The following is a 20,133-nucleotide window of genomic DNA, read 5'->3' as shown; positions in this document are numbered from 1 at the left end:
AGAATAACATACTAAAATTTTATTATGATCCAACGGTTGGATCCTCGCCAATTCCCAAAATTGATTAGCAGTTAACGTTTTATTTTATGAACTTACAAATCCAATTCGGAAAGATCTGTATGTTGGATTCCCAATCTGTAAGTTCCTACATTCTTCAAATATTATGTACTACAATGTAACAAAGTTTGGTGACGATCCAACGGTTAGATCGTCGATTCACATAAATATCTATTAACGTATCGTAGAGAATTTAGGTTTCAACGATCAACCTACAGTCAATCAAATATCAAGACTAAATTCAAGATATTTAACATAGCCTAAAAATAGCATTGCCGGCCCATTGGCCACGCACTGCCGCACGGGCCGCCGTGGGTGGCGGTCGGTTGCCCCGACTCACCGGAAAATCTAACTATTTCTAAAAATTACCAAAATTTACAGGAATAAAGATCTCAAAGAGAGGACCAACTTTCATACCTGCCACAAAGTCCAAATGTGGACAGAAGATGGTCAATTTTGCCCACGAAGCCGGCGGGTGCCTAAAGCTTCCCAATGTCGATTCGTTGTCTACGGTGGTCCAACGGGGTCAAGGTTGGTTGGGTTTTGCTCCTGGGAGGATGGGCTACAAAGCCAAAGTGGTGGCATAGGCCATCGCTTTGCCGATTTGCCGAAAAATAAAAAAGGGTGGCCGGAGCACCATGAGAACCATCAACTTTCGTGGCCTCAAACCGCCACATACCGTGATTAATCAAGGTGGTTCTTGGGTGGGTTTTGTAGAGGGGAATGAGAACTTCAAGATGGTGGTGGCGGCGTTAAAAAACTCCACCGGTGTTGGCCGGAATCGGCCTTGGAAAATGGGTGGTCGCGAGTGGAAAACCCCAAGGGAATTTTTCTTTCTGATTTCTCATTGGTCCTCCATCCCTTTTAATTTGATTGGTCCCTTTTGCTCTTTACTTAAGGCTGATTAGTTAGTCTTCCCACAAGGTGGGAGTTCAAATAATTTAACTACCTTTAAATAACCAACTTCAAACGTCTGTAATTATACCATTATAATTCGGACTCGCAAACGGCTTGCGCCTATTCGTTCATAGTGGAAAGTACTACGAGGATATGCAAAAAGAATAAGTCATACATCACTCTAGCCGATGATCAACGGAAGTCAAAGTCCTTACCTCTAGGGCATTTTCGTAAATTCATGCTTCTAAAATTAATAAAATCGTAAAATTTGGGACGGGTTGTCACAATTACTCTGCTTCGGCAGAGCCTACCGAATAGACCCCTCCAGCTTCGACTAGAGCTTACTGAACCCAAGTCTGGGTCTATCTTTCTCACAATCTAATTTCGAGTGTGTTTTTACAACATATGGTAGAATTAGGGCTTGCTAAGGTGTGGCATCATGCTCGAAACATGATCTTTGGCACCTAAGACCTAAAACTTCAAGAATAAGGGATAATATTTCAAACCTTAACCCTGCAGAATCTGCTTCTGTCTCGATGAATAGATCATTGGTTATGCATCTGTTTGTGCACCTACCAATGTCGTTGAGGATTACCATTCTCGTAGTCAATATGTGAAACTAATTTTGCTCCACCAAACATCATTGGAAAAGCATAATTTTGACATGGCTAGCCTTCTTAGCCGAATCCTTTAGTATCTTTGGTTTACTTTGTGAATATTTTTCCATGTTCTTGGATTCAAGTTTGGTGTTTATTTTAGTTGTGGATAATCTTATTGATATTTTCCTTGAATACATGTTAATTGAATCATGTTTCTTGTATACATGTGACCGAATTCAGTTAAATACGTGATTAAGTGCGAATATGGGACAATTAGTTGTCTGGATGAATGTGATACTACGCACACTAACTTTACGCCTAAATCACATCTTTAGCAACCGCTTCAGGTCTATCTAACTTGATTAAGAGCATTGGCACGCTCATTGCTGTATGAATGGCACTACATTACAACTTAAGAGACCCTATATTCTCCCCATTCCGGAAAAACGTCATTGAGTTTTAAAGGATATTCGAGATGACAATGATCATGAATGAAACCACTAAAGAAAATAAAGTGAAATATCTTTGCACCACCTCCAAAAATGAGCCTGAAGCTTTGCTTTAGGGCTAATGGGCTATCTCCCAACTGGGAACACACCACATGTAGTCGGCCTGGAGCCTGGTGATTAAGCAGTTTACTTGATTTGGCATGACATTTTGGGACACTTAGGTCGAACAATGATACTACGACACATCTCCTTACCCGAAGTAAGGATATTGTGCTTACAAGCACACTTTGCCAAACCTGCTTGTTGGGGAAATTGATTTTCCAAATCATCCCTAGCAAAGATACGAATCACCTTTTTTCACAGTGGATTTAAGGGAATATATGTGGACTAATTCAACCAAAATACGGACCATATAAATACTTATAGTTTTGGTTGATGAATCGACAATCTAGTCACATGTTTGTCCACACACAGTGCTGCCAAACCCACTAGCCAATTAAGGGTTCACCACTCTACTTATTCCTTAAAGTTTGAGAGACTAGATAATGCTGGGGAGTTTATATCGACAGTTTTCAATAAAGTATTGCGTGTTTTGGGTTTATGATTGAACATCGAATTGCCATGTTCACCCCAAAGAGCCTCGCCTAAAGATCATAAAGCGCAATTTAAATGATCGCCCAGACATTGGTAAATGTACCAAGTTTTCGGTTTCTGCCTAGGGCTATGCAATCTTGTACGCATCTATGTTGGTTTGCCTTGAGGCCACCCAACCTATTTGACATTACAGTTGGTTACTGGGTACGAACTTGACGCTTCGTATTTACACGATTTGGGTGTGCATTCCATGTGCCAAGTTGCGCCGCCACAACATACTAATATGGGTCCTTAAAAGAAGGATGTGAATCTTTGTCGATTATGATTCTCCTTCACCTTAGCTCTCTTAGAGCCCTTGCAAGCGATCTCTTTACAGCTTATTTGCTGATTGTCACTTCAATGAGACAGTCTTCCCGCCGTTAGAGGGAGATAATAATGCCAACGTTCCTGTAGAACAGCACGAAGTTGTGTGGATGTTGCCCACTATGTCTCATCTCTATTCCTGTACCGCACAAATGTGATAATCAAGTACGATGAATTCTAGCTTTTAGAATATTGCTCCAGATGTATTCCTCTGATCTAGCTAAAGTGACGAGATCATATACCAGCTGTAAACATGCCTGCAAGGATAGACGTACTTAACGGACATCGAGTCAACATCCCTAGGAGGGTGTGCTGTCCCTGTTGGACGGCTTGGACGTCCTTGTTGGACGGTTCGGTATACCCGTGGATAGCTAATCAATCGGTCTAGGCCTGGAGCACGACAAATCACTTGATTCATAGGATTCATTTCCCGAACAGCGCAAAGTTGTGTGGATGTTGCCCACTATGTCTCATCTCTATCCCTGTACTGCACAAATGTGATAATTAAGTGCGATGAATTTTAGCTTTCAGAATATTGCTCCAAATGTATTCTTCTGATCTAGCTAAAGTGATGAGATCATATACCAGTTGTAAACATGCCTGCAAGGATAGACGTAGTTAACGAACGTTGAGTCAACATCCCTGGAGGGTGTGCCGTCCCTGTTGGACGGCTTGGACGACCTTGTTAGATAGTCCGGTATACCCGTGGATAACTAATCAATTTGTCTTGGCCTGGAGCATGACAAATCACTCGATTCATAGGATTCACTTCCCTAGAAGAGGAAGACACGACACAAAATAAATCTATACTTGATCATTGTCTCAAATCATTTCCATCTTATGACATAAATCCGGATTACTCTCGAGACTTGAAGTTCTTGGTTCAATATACTAGTTTGGATGAGAAAATGAAATTGAAATGAGATTACCATTCATGATGTTTTCACTTATATAGTAGCTTCCAACATAAATGAAAAGAGACGATATCGAACCGTGTTCCGTTGATTAAGTGACAATGTATAACTGATTGGACAACCGAAACTACAATCCAGGTTAAATTCCTTACCAAAGTGTGTTTTGGACCTATCTTTTCTACACTACCCAAGGTAACCCTGTTGTGTTACAAGTGGGAAAGGAAGCGTAATGAGATGAATGAAATAGTGCAAGCGCAAGATTTCTCTCAAACGTCATGTGATTGATTGCAGCATTATGAAATGTGGTTAGTGTATCTCTATGGGGATATTGATATGGAGATTTACATATAAGTTCCCGAAGAATTACATGGACTAACTTAAATAGTTCCAAACCACAGGAATACCCTCTCAACTCGTTTAAGACATTCACTTATGGTTGAAGCAATCCGGCGGATGTGGTATACCCATTTAAGTGATTGTTTGATCAGTCAGGGATTGAATGAATGCCCTTGCGTGTTAAACTAAGAAGTCTTATTCTGAATTGCTAGAGTTACAGTTTATGTTGTTGACATGAATCTCACTAAGACTCAAGAAGAACTTAAGAAAACTGTCTCGCACCTGAACACGAAATTTGAGATGAACGATCTTAGGAAAACTCATCTTGACTTGAAGTTTAAGCATTGTTTTGACGGTACTTTGGTCCACCAGTCGAACTATACCTCGAAGGTGTTACCTTTTGAGTATACCTATGATCTTCCATATGCTATACGCAAATGAGACCCTTGAAGAGGTTAAGAAACCTGAAGTTCCATATATGAGTTCAACTTTGTGCTTGTTATACTTAGCTCATTGCAATTAAAAAGAACATCTCTTTCGTTGTTGATCTATTGGTAAAGATGCAGCACTGCATCTACATGCAGCCATTGAATTAGTATTAAAGACGTTTTCGGCTATCCTGAAAGTACTACGGATTTGGGCAAATCCCAACCCATCCCGAGCAGATCCGACCCCCTGATCCTAGGAATGATGCTTGCCTTATTTGTTATGCTGACGCAGGTTACTTATCAAGCTCGCACAAGGCACATCCCCGAATGGTTATGTATTTACCATTAGGGGTATTGCAATATCTTGCAAGTCCACAAGATGACCTTAGTTGTGAAATCTTCGAAACGTTCCAAGACTCACCTCACTTCACTACGTCACACGTGAGAAATGGTTAGGTGTTCTTGTTGAGCATATTTGAAGTACTTGCTATTTTCATCCATCGTTGAGTCTCAGCAACGATCCATAAAGACTATGTTGTACATATCAACCTGACCAAGACATGATACATCAACAAAGTTGACATCAAGACGTATTGCGTCCACATCTATATCAGCAAAGCATTAGGAGATTGAAGTCATGCAAACCGATCCTAGACAACCTTGCCGACCTCTACACGACGTCATTGCTGAAGTCAACCTTCCAGAAGCTTGTCCGAAGAATTGGTATGCCTAACTATTCTTATGCGATGCTTATAGTTCTCATTTGGAAGTTCTGTCAAACTCAGGGGGAGTATCTAGAAGTATACTCACTTGATCTTAATGTATTCTTTTTCCTTATGATTATGAACATTTTTTCCACTGGGTTTTTGTTACCTAACTAGGTTTTAGCGAGGCACCCATCATGGGCTGTTCATACCCTTGTGAGCTCTTCTACTTACGTCCAGAAGACGTATAATTTTGATTTAATATAACTTCTCACTTTTCTTCTTAGTCTATGGGTTTTTCTCCCACCTTGGGTTTTACCATAGCGAGGTTTTGTGAGTTTTACCTTTTTATGCATTCTTTTGTTAATTTGAGACTCGTATTCTCTCATTGTGCTGACAACTTTCTCAACTGTACTTACTTCACCACTGAAGACCTGATGCGCCATTTACTTGAGTATTTACACACTCGAAATGGAGTGTTGCAGTTCTATTAGATTAGGAATGTGATTGTGTAAATCCTAGTAGATCTAGAAATTTCTTTATATTCCTATTAGAAGTTGATTACCTATTAAGAGTTGTAATCCTAAAATGGTAAGGATTTTACATATCCTACTATTATAAATAAAGACACAATAAGGTGGAATAGAACACACCTCACAATTACACATCTCTCTCTTTCTCTCTACCATTGTTACACCCTCTATAACCTCCATAATTGTTTAATAAATTATACCTACAATACTTTTAATCCCTTTATATTTATATGTTAGTTGACCAAAAATAAGAAGAAAAAAAGTAGCCCTTAATAATACAAATTGAATTATTCAACGAAGCACGTTACATTGTCTAGAAGCATATCTGGAATAGTAGATATATAGGTTGGACGATAGCTGGCCACTTAATTTGAATCATTTGAAGTTAGCTGACAAAGGAACAGTATTGGACGTCAGTGTGAGGTCAAAAAAGTACGCAACTTTTTTTTTGTCAAAGGATAAAAAGAAAAAAAAAAAAGTACACAATTTAAAACGAAGTCAATTTGAAAGGGATGTCGTCAGTGTCAAATAAGGGATCAGCATTCTCTCCTAATCTAAGGATAAGGATCCTTATGACCAATAAATGTGGACCGTTGAATGAAAATCTAACGGCTACAAATAAGGATGTCCCTTTAAAGTTATAATAATTATAACCGTTGGATTTTCATCCAACGGCCCACATCCCTTAGTCATGAGGATCCTCATCCTTAGATTAAGAGAGGATTCTGATCCGTCAAATAAGTACACACACTACATAAAATCGAATAAATATTTGGCAGAAATGTTAAAAAGGGATGTCGTGAGTGGAGTATAATACTCCCTTTCTATTCTCATTCTCTTTTTTTCTTTCCTCTTACATTTTGTTTTTTATCATTTTGTTTTTGTAAAAAAATCAATATAAGAGGTAAACATTGCTTAATCATAAATGTTCAAGTAAGAGAGGAAGGAAGATGAGAGAGATTAGAAGAGGAGAGAATCCTCTTCTGTTGTGAGTTTGGTCGGGAAATCTTATATCATTTTCAACCGAAAGGGCTAAACATAGCTCCGTCCAAAATTGTAGCTTTGCAAAAAATTATTTTTGAATGAACAATCTCAGACCATATTCATATACCATCACCAATCGAAGACACTAAACATAGCCCCCTCAATAATTCATTGGTTTTAACTTTATATTTTAAATTTATTAGTTAATTTAATTAAATTACCATTGGATACTTTCAAATCTAGCTGTTGAGTTTCAATTAATTATTATAAATGAGGAGCTGGGCCCTAGAAAATGGGTTAAGATGAGGGCTACATTTGGCTAGTCTGATGCCCCTTTAGCCAAATAATAATCTGTTGGGATCCATAGCATTATAATCCAGCCATTAGTTAGAGATGAGTTTTTTTGATAAGTCAGGTCATTTGTTGGTTATTGGGTCTTTAGCCCTCTCCATTGGAGATGGCTTTAGAAGTTAGAAGGAGTGTTCAGAGCACAGTCCAAAGGCTTAGATTGTTATTATTATTTTCTTATAATTACAAACAATAGTACTATTATAAATTAGATTAAGTGAAAAGGTAATGGTTTGAATCAAAATACAATGAGATGAAAAAGTTGCTATTAAACTTAGTTTATGATTTTTGCTTAAGATTAGATTCAAGTGGATAATTCACCAGATTCAACATATTTCAAGTCACATGAGCATGTAGTGTGTACATCAAACATCGTCCTTGCAAATTGAGAACCTGTATTTAGCATGTATTGTTTGACTAGAAGTCTGCCCTATGTTTGAAGTTGATAACTTGCTAATATGGACTAAATTGGGGTCAAGTAAATTGACTTGGAATTCATATTTAATTAGCTCAAAATCCTAACATCCCTTCATTGCATGCAACGTAATGATCCCAATCTACATGGATGCGTTGTGTTCTTCTTTTTTGCCCACAATTTCCACTTATAAAAATCTCAATAATCCGAACACAAGAAAACTGCAACCTCCAAAGAGAACTAGTCCTTCTCCATCCTTACCCGTACTAGCAGCTATAGCAACAAATGTTGATGATGATATTGCTCCAAAGAAACGATGTGCGATGATCTTGAAATCTCTGGATGATTTCATAAACAACTCCATAGAGCCTCCACTTCTCCGACCTTCAATCGACCGGAGGCTCGTAGTCTCTGACAACTTTGCTCCGGTCACCCAAGAGCTTCCCCCAACCGAGTGCGAGCTGATACATGGCTCTCTGCCACCATGCCTTGACGGTGCCTACATCCGCAACGGCCCTAACCCCCAATTCCTTCCCCAAGGGCGGCCTTACCACCTTTTCGATGGCGACGGCATGCTTCACTCCATCATGATCTCCCAAGGCCGAGCAACACTTTGCAGCCGCTACGTCGAGACCTATAAATACACCGTGGAGTGCGAAGCCGGATATCCTCTCTTTCCCAGCATCTTCTCTTGCTTCAACGGCCTCCTTGCCTCTACCATGCGCGCGGCTCTCCTGGCTACTCGAATCATTGTTGGTCAGCTGAATCCTGCTAACGGCTTTGGTGTCGCAAACACCAGTTTAGCTCTCTTTGGCAACCGTCTCTATGCGCTTTGCGAGTCTGACCTTCCTTACGCCATGCGCTTGACATCAAACGGAGATATACAAACTCTGGGGCGGCATGATTTCGACCAGAAGCTCTCCACGAGCATGACAGCTCATCCAAAGACAGACCCCGAAACAGGAGAAACCTTTGCTTTCCGCTACAGCCCCGTGTTTCCATACCTCACCTATTTTCACTTCGATGCAGACGGAACAAAGCACCCGGACGTGCCCATATGCTCTATGCGCCATCGATCTATCCTCCACGACTTTGCAATCACCAAGAAATATGCCATATTTGTTGACATACAAATGACAGTGAATCCCATTAAAATGATCACTACGGGAGGAACTCCAGTCGTATTTGATCCCTCCAAAGTGCCTAAGATCGGAGTACTTCCCAGGTACGCAGTTGACGAGTCTGAGATAAAGTGGTTTGATGTTCCGGGGTTCAACATCTTGCACACCATTAATGCATGGGACGATGTTCAAGAAGATGATAGCATTGTTCTGGTTGCACCAAATGTATTGTCCGTACAATACGTTTTTGAGAGATGGGACCTGTTCCGTGCATCGGTAGAGAAAGTGAGGATCAATCTTAAGACAGGGATTGTGACAAGGGAACTCATCTCCATAAGGAATCTAGAATTCGGGGTGATCAATCGGGCTTACGTGGGGAAAAAGAACAAGTTTGTGTATGGATCTGTCTCTGAAGAATCAATGCACCCTGATGATTCAATACCGAAGTGTGCAGGGTTGGTGAAGCTGGATCTAGATGTGTCGTCCAACGTGGATGAACCCACGTTGGCCTGCAGGATGTACGGACCAAATTGCTACGGCGGTGAGCCTTTCTTTGTTGCTAGAGAGCCGGAGAATCCAAACGCGGAGGAGGATGATGGGTACGTGGTGTCATTTGTGCATGATGAGAAGACAGGAGAATCTAAGTTCTTAGTGATGGATGCGAAGTCCCCGCAGCTTGATATAGTGGCGGCTCTGAAGCTGCCCCGCCGGGTTCCTTACGGCTTCCATGGCCTCTTCGTGAAGGAAAGCGACCTTCAAAAGTTGAAAGAAAATTAGCCAAAACGATCAATTTTTCTTGTCACAAATGTTTATGCGGTCGATATCTATGTTGCAAATATTGAAGTATAATCTGTTAAACTAAAATTATTCGGTCCCATTTCGAACTTACTACTAGTGTGTATAAGTATAATGTAATGTAATAAAAGTCGAACCATGACTAGGGGTGGGCATAAAAACCGTCAAACCGCAAAACCGCATCGAACCGTAAGAAAAAAAACCGAAAAAAACCGTGTTGACCGGAAAAGTCAACTTTGAGTGAAAAACCGAACCGAACCGTTCAAATCGGTTCCGGTTCCGGTTTCGAATGACCAAGAACCAGTCGAACCGAACCGAACCGTTTTTAATAATAAATAAATAAATAAATTATATATCACACACATGTCATGGTATAATAGGTTGAAAAATTGTGTACAGGAGCTGCTGCTTCCTGCTTGCTCTCTGAAGTCTGAAAACCTGCAATTTGCTTCATCATTTTTTTGTTTGTTGACTGATTGACCAGTGCATATGTATTTTAGTTGTCTCTTTTTGTTGACTTGGTGCCACTACCAAAGACATTTGCATTAAAAAAGATGTGTTGTATGCAACTTTATGTAATCAGTTTTAGAAGATGTATTTGAATGCATAATGATTTGGTGTTCAAATAATTTATTATTAGGAACCGTAAACTGGCAAGAACCGAATCGGAACTGGTATAGACCGAACCGTAATGTTCTAGTAATAAATTTAAGTGGAACCGCACCGAATCGAACCGTTAATATATTTCGGTTCCGGTTCCAGTTTAGGGGTGGAACCGCACCGAACCGCACCGTGCCCACCCCTAACCATGACATAAGCCCTTCCTGGACTCATTTAATAAACAAGAGAAACTTGAGATTTTGTATCCTCTGCTCATAAAATTGTGAGCCTTGTTTGTCAAAATTTTACTTAAAATTAAGCATTTTTTAACAATAACGTCAAAGTATTTCTATCTGCACATTCTGTCCAAAAACAAAAGATTAAAGCGTCGTGTTTCTTTTATTATTTTCAAAGTTTATTTGAGCTATATACAGATCTTTCGGTATATAATATTTGTGTTTTTAATTTTGAAGTTTATGTGTATAAAATACCTTTTAAGCCACGTTTGGTATGCGAAAGAGAGCTTGAGAATGAGAAAGTGTCGCATTTCTCATGTTTAGTAAGTCAAGGCTTGGAAAATGACAAGGGAGAAAGTGAATCCCTCAACTCCCCTTCATTTAACTTTCCTTCACCATGAAAACAAAAAATAAAATAAAAAACATTGATCTCACAAATTTTTCCGCTTTAACATTAAAAATGCCCATTATATTTTTTAGGGGTTTTTGAACATTAGTCCTTGCAAAAGATTAAAATTTAAAAAAAACCTGGTGCTAGATTACATATTCAGTTTAATCCCTTAAAGTGTACTTTTATCAAAATTTATATTCAATTTTTGTTATTTAATGTGTATTTTTATTTAATCTCTCCATATTAAATTTTAATTTTATTAATATGCACATATTTAGTTCTTTAATTATAAATGAACATAAATGAGAAAATATTAAAAGAAATTTGTGATACAAAATTTATAAATACATGATTGTATCGTGCCGAAATATATATAATTGACTTTTTTGTACCTACATGATTGTACCGAAATATATTATAATGAACCTAAATATATGTACCGAAATGTATTATATTGAATTAATGTACCTAAATATCAATACCGAAATGTATGTACCAAAATGTACCTACCAAAATGTACGTACCGAAATATACGTACTGAAATGTACGTACCAAAATATATGTACCGAAATGTACATACTGAAATATACGTACTGAAATGTATTATATTGAATTAATGTAACCTAAATGTCAATATCGAAATGTATGGACCAAAATGTACGTACTGAAATGTATGTACCGAAATGTATTATATTGAATTAATGTACCTAAATGTCAATACCGAAATGTATGTATCAAAATATAGTATATTGAATTAATGTACCTGAAAGTCAATACTCAAATGAGAGGTATTATGTTCAAATCTTGTGGATGGCGAATTCGATACCAAATTAAGTTGTCCATTGTGTGGCTTAGCCGAACTCCCCTTACCTTAGTGTAAAATATATTGTTGTACTCAAAAAAAAAAAAAAAAAAAAACTCAAATGTGTGTGCCAAAATGTATGTACCAAAATGCATGTATATGTTTGTATCGATGAATTAATGTACTGATATGTTTGTATTGATGGATATACCGAAATATTCAAATATATTAATGTACCTAAATGAAGAACATACAAAATTGTTATCGGACTATATATTATAAAAAAAAATTAGTTGCCTAAATGTAGACATTAAAATATTATGATAAATGAAATGAAAATTAAATTTAAATGTAATTAATACATTAAAATAGGAATAAAAAGATAAATAAAACATCAAAATATAACTAATAATCGAGAGGTGCTAGGCAGCGGAGATGCAGTCCGGTGTAGGATCTTTGGACGAGAATGCCGTTCCACATATAGTTGCGTGCCGCCTTGATTTGGAGCTTCCTTGACTTCAATCTTTCAGTGGGTAGTGTGCCGTTGACCAAGTAGTCTATAATAGAACTTTGCCAGTTGGGAGTTACACTAAACTGTGACACTTCGGTTATCGGTTCCATCTCTATGCTTGGCTTGTCTAGATATTCCACTGGAATGGAGCGTGTAAATTGGAGGTTGAGAGTGGAGCCTAAACCAGCTGGCTCATCTGTATGGGCATTGTCTGCCCGCGGAACTTGAGTTAAAGTGTAAGTCTGAAATGCCTTAAGTTGCTGGCGTACTTTCTCTAGGTATTGCGCCATCCTTGGATGATTTGCCTTGTATTCCCCAGTAGCCTGGCTGGTGATTAGATGGGAATCATAATGAATTGCGAGCTTCTTTACCGCCAAGTCTTTTGCCATTTGGAGGCTTGCTAGTAGGGCCTTATACTCTGCTTCGTTATTAGATGCTTTAAAGCCTAAAATGATCGCCTGCTTGAACATTGAGCCGTCTGAGGTAACAAGGACCATATTGGCCAAGTTCGAATGCCCATTTCATCACTCGTTGAGAAGCGTCCGAACCATCTAAGATTGATCGTAGAGGATACTGAGTCATGAAAATGATTGTATAAGCTTGAAAGTATGGTCTGAGCTTCCGAGCCACAACTACTAATGCCAAAATGAATTTTTTGATCTTCGGATATCTTATTTTCGCATCAAGAAGAGCTTTAGAAGTGTAGAATACCTGCAGTTGGGCCCTCAGCTCTTCTCGCATGAGGGCAGAGCTCACTGCTACTTCAGAGACTGCCAGGTAAATGTATAAATCTTCAAATGCTTCCAGCTTGGATAGTAAAGGAGGTGATGTGAGATACTTCTTCAAGTCTTGGAAAGCTTTTTCACACTCTTCATCCCATTTGTCTCATTTTGCCCTCTTGATAGCTTTGAAAAAAAGCTTGCATCGATCAGTGGACCGTGAGTGGAAGCGGTTGAGGGCAGCTGCTTATCCAGTCAAGCTTTGGACCTCCTTCAAGGTAGTTAGAGACTTCATCTCTAGGATCACTCGGATTTGGTTGGGATGTGCTTCAATTCCTCATTGAGTTATTAAGTACCCTAGGAATCAGCCTAAAGATACTCCAAACGTGCATTTCTTCATCTTGTACTTTTTAAGGATATTGAAAGTTTCTGCCAAGTTGCAAATGTGGTCTGACCGTTGCTTGCCCTTTACCATGATATCGTCGACACAGACCTCTATGGTTACCCCAATTTTCTTCTTGAACATCATATTTACTAGTCTTTGGTAAATGGCTCCTGTGTTCTTGAGGCCAAAAGGCATGACCTTGTAGCAGTAGGTGCCCCGTTATATCACGAACACGGTTTTCTCCTTGTCAGGCTCTTACATGGCTATTTGGTTGTAGCCGGAGTATGCGTCTAAGAAGCTAAGCAGCTAGTTCCCAGAAGTTGAATCTACTAGTAGATCGATCCGGGGGACAGGATAAGGGTCTTTTGGGCATGCTTTGTTGAGGTTGGTGTAGTCTACGCAAACCCTTCATTTGCCTTCTCTTTCTTCATGACTAGTACGACATTGGCAAACCATGCTGAGTATGCTATCTCTTCTATGAATCCGGCCTCCAATAGCTTGTCAAATTCTACCTTGATGATCGCCACTTACTCGGGTGTGAAATGTCTTCTTTTTTGGATCACCGATTTATCTGCGGGATCGACGTGCAACTTGTGGCAAGCTATCTTAGGGTCGATGCCAGGCATGTCAAATGGTGACCATGCAAAAACATCTCGATTTTCCCTCAGGAAAGCCGTGAGTTCTTCCTTCTCGGCTAGGCTTAGACGTGAGTTGATTTTAGCCATCTTTTCCGGTTGTTAGGGATCAAGGATGATGTCTTTAGCGTCCTCTTCAGGTTTCCATCCTACTTTGCCTGCTTGGGTGCCATCTTCTTGATTCGCCTGCTGTAATTGCTATTTGGTAGCTTCGTCATCCCTTTGGATCTCGCTGGCCTCTACGGGGATAAAGGTCTTTTTCTTTAATTATTTCAATACTTGCACAGTGCATCGTCGGGATGCGGCCTGGTCAGACTTGATTTCTCCAACTCCTCTTCTTGGGATATGAAATTGGATTTTTTTGGTACTTGACGGAAGTAACAGCATCCAACTTGATCAACCAAGGTCTCCTAATAATCCCATTGTAGGGAGATAGGTCATTTACGATTGTGAATATTTGCTTTGAGATAACTGGCGATGTCTTCACGTCAAGTGTGATATGGCCGATGACAGTTGAGGTATGCCAGTTGAATCCAGTAAGTACTTCTGCTCGTCGTATGATTATGCTTTCTAGGCCCATCTTCTGAATGACTGAGAGTTAAAGTAAGTTGACTGCACTTCCATTGTCGACCATCATTATGTCGACTATAGCGTGGGCTAGTTGGACAGATACTACTAGTGTGTCATCGTGTAGGAAAGTCAACGCCTTCTGCATCCTGCTCGGTGAAGTCAATGATGGGTCTTGGTTGGACGTTGGCTGCTTAGACTTGTGAGACTAGTAGTGCCTGCTAAATCTTCCTTTTTTTGGAATTGCTGGTGGTCCCCAAATGCTCAGATTCAGCCAATATTCTATTAATTTGATTCATCTTGGTTAGTGGCTCCTCATTGTTGTCTACGTTCCTACTAGGCTGCGCAGATGGCTTGTCAAAGTATCTGTCGACCTTGCCTTTTTTCACAAGCTTTTCTAGGTAGTTCTTCCAAGTGTAGTAGTCGTTAGTTGTGTGATCGGGACCTAAGTGGAATGCGCAATACTTGGTGTGATCCAACTTGGAAGTATCTCCCTTTGATTGTTTCGGTAGTTTAAACCATGGCTCATTCTTGATATCGTGAAGGATTTGGTGGATCAGAATTGAGAACTTAGAATAGCTCTTGGTCGTCAAGGCTTCTTTATTCGTGGGTCAGTCCATACGCTTGGCCTCCTGCCTACTTTTACTGGACTGTTTCCCGTCTTCCTTCCTTTGAGCCACTGTCGACTTTTTTTGAGGTTGCTCGGGCACCTTCTTTGCTCGCTGAGCGTCGTCCCAAAGTGCATGCTTCTCTGCCTGGGCAAAGGAATCTGCTAGAGTTAGGTATTCTTTCATGATCATTTCTCCAAACAGTGGGTGGTCTGCTAGAAGTCATTTTTGGAAGGCTGCACTTGCTATTGAGTGATCGCATTCGACGATCTTTGCCTTCTCTGCTTTGAACCTCTTCACATAGTCGCAGAGTGACTCTTTCGAGGTTTTCTTTACGTTGAACAAGTGATCAGACTTTTTCTTGATCGAGCGATAAGATGAGTATTCTTTGGTGAAAACCAAGGAAAGATCATCATAATTCTGGATGGATCATGGTGGCAAGGTGTGAAACTAATCTTGTGCCTCGCCTTGTAGAGTGGTGGTGAATATTTTGCACATAAGGGCTTCATTGTTTCGATAAAGGACCATTGTGCTTCGGTAGTGCTTCAAGTGCCTCTTTGGATCTCCATCTCCTTTGAAAGATGTGAAGTGCGGCATGCTAAACTTGTGTGGAGGCTCTGCTTGCTCGATCTCATCCGTGAAAGGTGACCTGCTTATGCTGGTCATATACCGCCTTAGTGCTTCAACATCTATTGGGTTGCGTCGGAAATCACGCAATCGTTCATTGAAAAGTCTTTCTACCTTTTCTTGGATTTGCCTTTGTTAGGGTAGTGGAGCTCTCGGCTGCCCTTGGTCTTGACTTGCTGGTCTAGGCTGCTCTTCTACACGCTCGGCTCTTCTATGCCGCAGCTACAGTATATGAGATAGATTCCTAGCAGGTGAGGGGTTTCTTCGCAAGCTGCTAGTTGAACTTGAACCAGATTGAGTGATTGCTGTTCTCCGTTCGTCATGTTGCCTACTCCGATGTGATGTGGATAATGTTCATTGAGGGCCTAACCGTAAATGAACGCTTTGCCTAGAAGGCTACTCATGTTGATTATCGGAGCGTGGCCCCAACCATGAATGTATACTTGTCCGTGGGCCTAGTCGAGAGTGCACGCTCCTCCACGCACTAAGACGGGAGTATACGCTGTCTCGGGGGCCCAATCGGGAGTGTACACTGCTCGAATGCTTGATTTGTGGTTGGTTGAGTGGCTGTTTGCCAGGACGCTGCTTGAGAGGTTCCTCGTCTGCCCTTGTCCTACTTCGGGACACTTTATATGGGGCATGTTGGATCTTGGTGCGTTGCAAAAGTTAATTTACCAAGGTCGTCTATTGTGCAAGGGCGCTCGTCAATTCTATGACTTGTCGGGACAAGTTTTGTTCGCCGTTCGGATTAGAAGAGTTTGGATGGAATGTGCCTCCTTGAGCAGTAGAAGGATGGTAGACCCTAAGCACGAGATTTGAGTTGGGAATGTCAAATCCGTGAAGAAATATGGTGAAAATGCCCCCGGCTCGATGATTGGTCGAGATGGTCTCGGCCCGACTTGGGCTGCTTGAGAGACCACAGGAGTAGGCTGTTTGACGGGAGTAGGCTGCTTGGTGGGAGCAGGTTGGGCTGCAGGAACAGGTTGCTCGATGTGTGATGCATGCGAGAGTGAGGCTTGGGTCGTGGCCTTAGTGCCGTAAGTCGCCTTGGATGGCAAAGCTCGGGCCGTGGTGAAGGCACCATGGACCTCGCCATGGGTGTCTACCGAGGTAGCCACTGCGGTGGTTCCGTGGTGGAAACTCGTGGTGGTGGTGCTGCTCCACTTATTGTCACATTTAGCCCCATGGATTGTCGTGGTCCCCTTCCTTGGATATTGGAATTTTCACTTGTGGAATTTTCTAAATTTCTAGCCATTGTATTCTTCTTTTACGTTTTATCAAAGAATCTTTGCAAATAAAAAAAATTCTAATAATAAGAATGTACAAAAGAAAAAATACAAGTGGACTAGAAATTAGAGAAAAACCTTTTTTATGCGAGTCTACAAGTGTGGATTTCTTTTCTCAATGAAAGCACCAATTTGTGGATGCAAATTTCTTCCTCCTTCTTGGACAAAATTGCACCTACAAAGCAATTAACACCTTAGGGTCAAGGCCAAGAGCCTCATGCACCCATGATGAATTTGGGGGGGGGGGGGGCTTTGGCTGAAGAACCTTCGATGCTAAAGTTAGAATTTAGAGAGAAAGTGTTTAGAGAGTTTTGGAATTTTGCAAAAGTGTGAACCTAGGTTTTTAGAGAAAAGTGGGTAATATTTATAGGGCATGGCCGGTCCTCCTTGGAGAAAGAGTGGCCGGCCCTTTATGTATATTTTGGGTGTTATTTGGTGATTTAATTAGCAATTAATATATTGATTATGAATAAATATATTAATTGGCTAATTAACATAATAAAAGGAATGTTTTTGGGAGGTTATGTAATTTATGTGGAATATTTTGTAAGTTATGGAATGATGGCTTAATTGATTAGCTAAAAGAGGGAAAAAGAGGTAAAAAATATATGGAATGAGATAGGTTTTGGGAATTACCTTGTAAAAGGGATTTGATGAGATGGATTTTGAATTGTTACCTTTTTTGGGCATTTTTGACTTAGTTGAAGGATGATTCCCCGCTACTTGCGCTTAGGAATCCCGTTGTACCTCAAGGGTATTTTTGTCCTCTCATGTCAAGAAATCCACGTGTTGCCTTGTGATTATTTTTGGCTCCACAACGTCCTTCCATAAGATATTCGTCAAGGATAGTTCACTCCATTCCTCCTTAGAACTACACCTGTGGTTTGGTTCCCCTTTCCGGAGATATGTAGGCAGTCCTATTCAGATTTAACCACCCCCAATCAACCTCATTCTCCCCATGCCATAGATCATGGGCAAGTCCGATTGGATTTCGCCTCTGTCCGCAGATGTGCGCGAATTTGATTCCAAATATCCCGTGCCAAACAAGTGAATATTTCTTTTGACAAGTAGCTGACATATTAGTTAAGAAAGTTTTATCAAATATTTGCAGTCTTGAAAAGGTATATTCTGACAAATTGTGGAATTGTGAATTTCATTGATCTGAATATTGATACATAAGGCATTGATTTATACATAAGCTATAAGTTATTTCAAGTAAACAGAAGGTACAATCAAACTAATTATATTTACATCCTACAGTTACTCTAACACAAGAGTTGACTAATCACCATATGCTAGAATTGCTCACAATCAGATGGACTATACGATTCTATAAATCATGGAGATTATGTGAGTTAATGACGGAAAATTCAAGAAAATCTGATTCATTAAAGAAGGAAAATCATTAAAAATTCATGATTTCATTGAGTGCAAGGCAATGAGACCTATAAAAAGGTGTTCTTGGGGCCTTGTATTATCGAAGTATGTAAGTTTCATCCAGATATTAAGAAAATGTTGAAGATGGAGTTTAAGGGCATCTCGATGCCGATGATGGTGATCCTGTTAATCACCGGATTGCACTCGCTTACAACGATTGTCTCCGGAGCTGCCTCAACACTTGTCACGACGACCCCGAGAAATGTTTCGATCGATGTCATGGGTTGAGTTCCGAGAAAGCTCCAAGAGATGTGGATCGATGTGGATCGGTTTCAGTGCAACTGCAAACTTGACTGCTCACGTGAAAAGTGTTTCAGATATAGCCATGGTTTCCTCTCTCCCTTTCTCAACACACTTCTTAATTAGTAGTTCTCTCTCTAATACATGTTCTTGTGATTTCTCGTTGCAGATAAAAAGAAAATGGAGAGCTGCAGACATCACTGCTCACACACAAACTGCAACAACAGAGATCCTTAGTCCTTCTCCTCTCTATTATATATATATATATATATATATATATATATATATATATATATATATATTGTTTTACTATATGAAATAAATAATTAAATAAATATTCTGATGTACACTCGAGCAGAAAATTTGGGTTGAAAGTAAAAAACTGAACCAAAACTAGTTAGTAACTGATTCTGTGGTAAATTGGACCTTCTGGTTCAATCGATATTGGGTTGGTCCATTGGTTCAAGGTAATTAATAAATGCTAGGACACCATATGACACTTTATTTTTATTTTTTTATTTAACTTTATATCTACAATAATTAAGAGGTGAAAAAATATATTGTGAATGCAAATTTCTTTCTGCCTGTTTTTGGACAAAATTGCACCTACAAAACAAATAACATCTTAGGTCAAGGTTAAGAGCCTCACGCGTCCACGATGAATGGAGGGGCTTTGGCTAAAGAACCTCTGATGCCAAAATTAAAATTTTAAGGGAAAAATGTTTGGAGAATTTAAAGAATTTAGCAAGAGAATTGAAATTGAGTTTTGGAGAGAATAAGAGGGCTTATATAAGGATATGGCCGACCACCTTGGGAGGAGATGGACCGGCCACTTGGATGGTTTTGTGGGTTAGGTTCTTGATTTGCGGTTAATTAGCTAATTAATGGAATAATTATTTAATTAATCAGCTAATTATTATAATAAATGAGGAAGGATTTGGGGGTTACCTTGTGGAGAAGATATGATGAGGATGGATGAAATAGGTTGTAAATAAATACCTATTTGGGCACTTTTGACTTGATTGATGGATGATTGTCCACTGCTTGCGCGTAAGAGTTCCGGTGTGCCTCGAGGGTAATTTTGTCATTTTCTACCCAAAAATCCACGTGTCACCTCTTGATTATTTTTGGCTCCACAAATACCCCCACACCTATTAGGCTACTCGCAGGAAAGGGTAGTAGATGTAGAGATCTTCTTGCTTGAGGAAACATAAGATTATTTCCTATTTTGATGTAGATTCCCTCTTTAATTGGAAATTAGATCCTTCTAGGAAAGGGAAATAAAAATCCCTCAAAGCCTATTTAAGTCTACCTTAAGTGGATTATTAAATCAACTTTGGAGAGCGATTTATTCTACCCTACAAGAGAGAGAGCTTAGAGGATATTTATTCTCCCTACTCTAGCAATCTTTTACATCTTGCCTGTGCAAAGGATCGTCTTTTGTTGCTTGCTTCGTCTTCTCCGCACCACACTGAGGTAAGAAAAATTTAATTTTTCTCTTCTTCTTCTTGGATAGTGCTGTCACGGGGCAATCGTTGGGGTGGTGCAGCAC

The 20,133-nt window shown here is 39.9% G+C and overlaps 1 protein-coding gene across 1 annotated transcript; it reads left to right on the top strand.

Annotated features, from left to right (window-relative positions):
- Nucleotides 1-7,713: 7,713 nt before the first annotated feature.
- Nucleotides 7,714-9,680, top strand: LOC103954831 (probable carotenoid cleavage dioxygenase 4, chloroplastic). Its single transcript, XM_048590065.1, has one exon. The coding sequence runs from the start codon at nucleotides 7,753-7,755 to the stop codon at nucleotides 9,517-9,519; it is 1,767 nt and encodes a 588-aa protein (XP_048446022.1). The 5' UTR covers nucleotides 7,714-7,752; the 3' UTR covers nucleotides 9,520-9,680.
- The last annotated feature ends 10,453 nt before the right edge of the window (nucleotides 9,681-20,133 follow it).

This window comes from the organism of the source record quoted next, unplaced genomic scaffold (assembly GCF_019419815.1).
Source record: "Pyrus x bretschneideri cultivar Hongxiangsu unplaced genomic scaffold, Pyrus_bretschneideri_v1 Contig30, whole genome shotgun sequence".
Taxonomy (NCBI): domain Eukaryota; kingdom Viridiplantae; phylum Streptophyta; class Magnoliopsida; order Rosales; family Rosaceae; genus Pyrus; species Pyrus x bretschneideri.
Note: the sequence above shows the minus strand (reverse complement) of the source record. Positions and strands in the feature narration are given on the sequence as shown.